Here is a 6739-nt window from a genome sequence, read left to right as displayed (position 1 = left end):
ACCGATTGACTCGAGCTAGAAGCGGACTCGGTCAGGCGATATGGTGACCCTGGGTAACTGTTTGGTATATTCGAGTATTACATTGAAATCTGGTGGAGCCTGGCCAATGTCCGGGAAGGGGGTGAATGAAATGAATGAACGAATGTCAATGCAAATGAGGAGTTTTACTTATCAAAATGTATTTTCAAATGATTGGAGGAATAAGGGGATGACAGGAGAACGAATGAACGAACAAATGAATGAATGGCTCCCTGTGAGCACGTATCCTTTTATTGATTGTGTTTATCGCTTTATATCATAAATGTATATTGAATTATTGGTTATGTGTAGTAAATGCATTGAACGTATTGTTTGCCTATGTGTTCAAAACCTCACTGAATTTTTAACTCACTCTTTTAGTTTTGTTTTCCTTATCAGGGGAAGGCGAGTCAGGATGAGAGTTTTGTATAGACTAGCTTAGTCTAGATCTCTGAATTTTGTAATGGTTCTCGCCCTAGTGCTTGGCATGGGTTGGATGTATGAAGAATTGAGAACCTTTGTATATTCGATGTTTGTACTTCCCTTTGAGATAGAAATGTATATAAGTTTCACTTTAAGTTTCGGATGGTTGTTATACTTATTCTTGTGGTTTTACTCCAGTTTTGATTGAGGTATGATTGAGTTCCGGCGAGAGTTGGGCAGACGGTTCACCAAACCCTTTGGTTCGCCTTAGGGGGAGGTGGGGCTGTCACAGATGTTCAGCCTTTAGCTTTTCCCTTCTTTACCGTCCACTTATATTGTTGCATGTTTTTTAGAATTGGGTACTTAATTCTTAAAAGCAGACTTTGATATCGAGTAACATATTGTTTAGTCAGAAACAAATTGATTTTATTGCTCCTAGCTGGTTGATTCTCAACGGTATTAGGCCTTGTATGAATCGTCATTATTTTGGAGCAATTTTTTGTGTTTTATGAATATATTATGCTATATATTTTTTAATCACCTTTTGTTTCATATATATTACATCTTTAAAAGTGACAATAGTTCTGTTGATTAAGTTATAAGGCGTGTGTGCGTTTATACTTTTTTATTGTCGTATATTTGAATGCTTGATCGCCAAGACTCCCACCAAATTTCAATGAGTTGACTGACCTGCTCACTCGTACCATTTTTTCTTAACTACTAAGGACCCCTCCAACCATCCCTGACCCATCCATGATGCAACTACGATGATGTCAACTCATTGACGCAACTACTAAGGACCCATCCATGACGCAACTACTAAGGACCCATTCCTCGTACTTTCCTAGCCCCTTTACTCTGCCAGAGATGGCACCGTTTAAGTCTTCTTCAGTGATGCGCCAGATATAAATAGTTTAATAAAACACTATCACCGACTCAAAACAAGGGTGCATTCATATTTTAATGCAATTATTGCTAGAAAGTTAATGAAATTTAATTTTTTTTTTTATCAAAAGAAAATTTTAACACAACTTTCTTAAGAGGACAAAATGTCCACTTCCTTCAAGAAGGAAGAAAAGTCAAGATGTTACGTGTAAAGGTGTGAATAATGCAGCTTCGAAGAACCAGTCAAGAACTTAGCGTGGCATATAAATAAAACTCATGGGAGCACTGCTCAACAAAAGGTAGAAATTGTGAGACAAAACTACTACAACTTATCGAGATTTCAATTTTCAGGAGTTGTGAAGGAAGATATCGATGATGACCATGGGAGAGACGTGGGGGAGCCTAGGCTCTGCTATGGCAACGATAATGTTTGTTTGGACTATGTACAAAAACTATTTCCCTCCCGAACTCAATGGTCAAATTATTCGGTATAGCCAGAAAATCAAAAGTTTTATCTACCCTTACATCCAAATTACATTTTCTGAATACCAAGGTGATGGCTTTGAGCGTAGTAAAGCCTATATAGCCATCGAAAGGTATCTTGATAAGAATTCTTCCAAGCAGGCGAGGCGACTGAAAGCCAATGTTGTCCAAGATTTTGAATCTGTTGTCCTTAGTATGGAGGACCACGAGGAAGTCACCGATGAATACAAAAGCATCAAGCTTTGGTGGAGTTCAAGTCAAGACATTCCCAACAGGCAGTCCATCTCATTTTATCCCAGAGAAGATGAGAAGAGGTACTTCATGCTCACTTTTCACAAGAGGCATCGAGAATTCATCACGAAAAATTATTTGAAACATGTTCTGGATGAAGGAAAGGATATTGCTGTCAGAGAGAGGCAGAGGAAGCTGTACACTAACAACAAGAGTGAGAATTGGTATGGATACAAGAGGAGCATGTGGAGCCATGTAGTTTTTAAGCATCCAGCTACATTTGGCACCTTGGCCATGGAACCAAAGAAGAAGCAGGAAATCATGGATGATCTGATCACGTTTAGTAAGGCGGAAGAGTATTATGCAAAAGTCGGCAAGGCATGGAAACGTGGTTATCTCCTTTATGGTCCTCCGGGAACGGGCAAGTCAACCATGATCGCTGCCATGGCCAATCTTCTGAAATATGATGTGTATGATCTAGAGTTAACGGCGGTCAAGGACAATACGGAGCTGAGGAAATTGCTAATAGATACGTCCAGCAAATCTATCATAGTAATAGAAGATATTGATTGCTCGCTTGACCTGACGGGACAAAGGGAGAAGAAAAAGGAGCAAAAAGATGATAAAAATGAAAATAAAGATCCAGCAAAAACAGAGTTGATGAAGCAAATGGAGGAAAACAAGAGCAGCCAAGTCACTCTTTCAGGACTTCTAAACTTCATTGATGGGCTGTGGTCTGCTTGTGGGGAAGAAAGGCTTATCGTTTTCACAACTAATCATGTTGAGAAGCTAGATCCTGCTTTGATTCGAAGAGGGAGGATGGATAGGCACATAGAATTATCTTATTGTGGGTTTGAAGCTTTCAAGGAACTAGCAAAGATCTACTTGAGTATTGAATCACACTATCTGTTTGCGCAGGTTGGCCTCTTACTAGAGGAAACCAATATGACCCCTGCAGATGTTGCAGAAAATTTGATGCCAAAATCAACTGCTGAGGGTGCTGATTTTTGTTTGGAGAGATTGGTTAAAGCACTTGAGCAAGCCAAGGAAGATGCAAGATTGAAGGTAGAGGAAGAAGCAAAAGTAAAGGCCGAGAAAGAAGAAAAGCTAAGAGCTAACAAGGAAGAGGACGAGAAAGAGAAGGGAAAACAGGACACAACTGTTGATGAGGTAAAAAACACATAAACTTTGGCTAAAGAGGTGAAATAAATTGGATGCATCACCGATGGCTAATTTGCAATCATTTGCCACTTTGAGATTCATCACTATTTTTTTTTTTAAAGTTATATTAGCTGTTGGGGCCTTATGCGATGCATAAGGATGCCCTGAGTCTGATGGTCTTGTACAATTTAATAGTACAATTGTGTTGTTTTTGTGTGTTTTAAACTATTGCAAAAGATTTTTAAGATGTAACTGGATCTTGAATTGATCATGTTTAGGACCATAGCTCACCAAATGATGCGAGTCCGAGTTGACTCAGATGATTCGTATTGGTATCAGTCCATGCCCATACAAAATCACGAGTAAAGTGCCGCGATTCCGAGAACTTAGATTGTTTCTGTTGAATCGACTCTGAAAAATAAAAAATCAGTGAGACTAGGCTGAATCTCGCTAAGTCAGCTTGTGAGTTGGAAAATCTCCAACTTCTTCCCACAAATCTTCAACAACTAGTTGAAACCCAAAAAATCGACGTCTGATCCATGTAAAACAACCGATAAGCAAATTCGATGCCTGCAAACTCACCAGACTGAGAGGGGAAGATGGGTGTTTCACCAAAATCATCATACTTCAATCATTCTGGACTTTTAGTGAAAGTAAATTGAATGGTGTGATCTCTGGAAGTTCCGACTGAGATTTTAGGAGCTCTTTCATGGTATAATTACAGAGGAAAGGGGAAGGAGATGGGACAAAAGAGAGAAGGGAGAGCCAAAGAAAGGAAAGTCTGGACAAGAGAAGAAATAAGAATAGGGCTGGATTTTGCCTTTTTCTTTTCTTTTTTTTTTTTTTCAAAATGACAACTTTCATTTCTTCATAAACGTTTTTACAGATTCAGGGCAACTGCCGCACTAAATCTGCTTGAGTAGTCCCAAGCAACCAAACTGGGAAACCATTCAATTACATTTTTTCACGTTTACAGCAAATTACTAGGGATTGAAAACCTGCACAATGTGCCGATGTTGGGTGCCTCTATATATATATTTTTTTTGGAAAAAGGCGGTCAGGCCAAACTTTATTCAAAAAAGAGAGGGGTACAAGAGAGAAAAAAAAACAGAGCAAGAGAGAAAACAAGTTCTCAAGCCCTAACTTGCACCTCGCGCAGACGAGGTACTTCGTAACGATCAAGCCGCACCTGCCCTCTGGCTCTGGGTGGCAGGGCCGCAATTGAGGCGTAGAACTACTGCCCTCCCATCTGCAAGGAAGCCAATGCATCAGCCACCGAGTTGGCCTCTTGAAACACATGGTGAAGGGGTGCCCTCATCCGTCGGAGCAAAAATCTGATCTCCCGAAGTGCGTTGCATAACGGCCACTTTGACACAACATCTGATCTCACTAAATGAACAAGCACCTTTGAATCTGATTCAACAGTCAACGCGCCTACTGCCCGGTCTGCGCACATTCGTAACCCATCCAGGAGGGACTGCGCCTCCGCTTCCAACACATCCATCTCTCCAAACTCCTTGTAAAAGGCAAAGATCACCCTCCCACAATGATCTCGCAGGACCCCACCCCCAGCTGCCTTGCCATGGAGGACACTGGCATCAGTATTAAGTTTGACCCACCCCAGTGATGGCTTCTCCCAGGAAACAAGCACAACACCCTTATCCCTCTTATATGGGCTGCCCAAGCCTACCCATGGACAGTCCCAATCGCCAGCAAAGGAGGCCCTCGAGAATGCTCGTGCCTTACCCATCTGGTCCAGAAACTCCTCAATTCGGAAAATCACTTGAGCCGGAGTGATAGGGCCTGCTTCGAATCTTGCTGAGTTTCTACTCTTCCAAATGAACTAGAGGACCAACAAGGGGATAAGAACCCACACATGTGTTGTGGACACCCTATCATGAGAGAAGAACCAGTGGGATAGCATAGTAGCAACACTGGGCGCGTTAAGCGGAAGAAGCCTGAAAACTTTAAAAAAGTGGTCCCACACAGCCCTAGCCATAGAGCCGTGCAGGAAGAGATGATTGACAGATTCCTGGGCTTGCTGGCAGCAGCTACATCTGGAACATAATGCCACCCCCTTTCTCTGAAGCACACTATCTAGGGGGAGCCAAAGGCGCAGGAGGCGCCATGCAAAAAAGGAAACTCGTAGGGGCACTATTGACCCCATACATAGCGATCAATCAAAGATGCATTCCGTTTTTGGCGAGCCTCTTCCCACGCGGAAGCTACTGAGAAATCTCCATTGGTTGAAGGAACTCAAACCATGGCATCATCCTAAAGTAGAATAAGATCGAGAAAGTAGAAAGTATTGCAGATATAAGTTATTAAAAAAATGTATATAAAGTATGTATTATATTAGTTAAAGTAGAATTACCCATAAACAAATCCTTTCACACCCTACACAAAAATGAAGTTAATTTTAAGTGCACATGGTATTTCTTCTACATATGTTAATAAAGAACATAGAAGGAAATGTCAAAAAAGACTAACTGAATAACATAATGAGAAAACATCCAAAGTTGAAGTAATAATATATTACTTTTTATTATTCAACATCAACATAACAAATGAGAGCAAAAACTTTTTTTTATGTTAAATAGATAATTCCCATCCTTATACAACAGTTCATTACAACATTAAAAAAGTTTAACACTTAACTTTGTTCTTCGCTAGTTTTTCTCACTCAGATCAATTTTGACAGACCTGACACTCGAAAAGAAAGAGTCAACCTTGTAAATATATTATGGAAAGCTCAAAAGTATCATACAAATAATTTGGAAGTATCGGACAATCCATCTTAACTGTGATCGAGGAAGTCCCTAAGTTTTTGTGTACATAGAATCCAAAATCCAAGCAAGTTGATGCCTAATATATTTTGGTCTCATCAAGCAATCCATCAAGCATGATGTGGATTGGAGCATTGAATTTATAATTGTTCAGATCAATAGGAAAACAAAACATAACATGATCCAAAAGTAGGATTTTTAGAAGGAAATAAATTTATGGGTTCATATTGATAGAAATCCAGTGAGAACTAATAAATTAAAGTTAAGAACTGGCTCGTAGAACTTATTGAGAATAATATTTGCACTTTTGTCTCTCTTAAAGCAATCAGTAATGTGGGCACCAAATTTGTTGCATTGGACAAACAAACATGAGTATTGGGAGGTCAATGTGTCTATTTCATAAAGCATTCTTGAAAGGAATAAGTGACATATTGTCACAATTTAGCCCTAAAGAGAATATCCTTCACACTCCTTTGAAAGATTCACACTATAGGACAATGTGAAAATTTGTTTCTTGTTTGATAGCACATCTCAATCATAATGGTGAAATACAACAGAAAAACACCCTCATGTGAAAAAAGCTTGTTTGGTAGAACACACCCATTATGAAGCCAAAATGAGAAGAAATTGCACACATAAATTGGAGTTAGAAGCCATAAGTAGAAAGTGGTTAATGATATTTTCCAATATTTGGTTGCAGATGTGGTATTTTCACTACTAACCCTGCAATGATGATCAAACATTCACTATAT

At 39.6% G+C, this 6739-nt stretch overlaps 1 protein-coding gene across 1 annotated transcript; it reads left to right on the top strand.

The window, feature by feature from the left end:
- Positions 1-1635: 1635 nt before the first annotated feature.
- Positions 1636-3453, top strand: LOC113701531 (AAA-ATPase ASD, mitochondrial-like). The gene has a single exon (XM_027222241.2). It carries the CDS (start codon positions 1699-1701, stop codon positions 3223-3225), a length of 1527 nt encoding a protein of 508 aa, XP_027078042.2. The 5' UTR covers positions 1636-1698; the 3' UTR covers positions 3226-3453.
- The last annotated feature ends 3286 nt before the right edge of the window (positions 3454-6739 follow it).

Source organism: Coffea arabica, chromosome 7c (genome assembly GCF_036785885.1).
Source record: "Coffea arabica cultivar ET-39 chromosome 7c, Coffea Arabica ET-39 HiFi, whole genome shotgun sequence".
NCBI lineage: Eukaryota > Viridiplantae > Streptophyta > Magnoliopsida > Gentianales > Rubiaceae > Coffea > Coffea arabica.
Note: the sequence above shows the minus strand (reverse complement) of the source record. Positions and strands in the feature narration are given on the sequence as shown.

What these genes read in the sequence shown, in the direction of transcription:
- LOC113701531 (XM_027222241.2), top strand. Translation starts at nt 1,699, where the DNA reads ATGATGACCATGGGAGAGACGTGGGGGAGCCTAGGCTCTGCTATGGCA.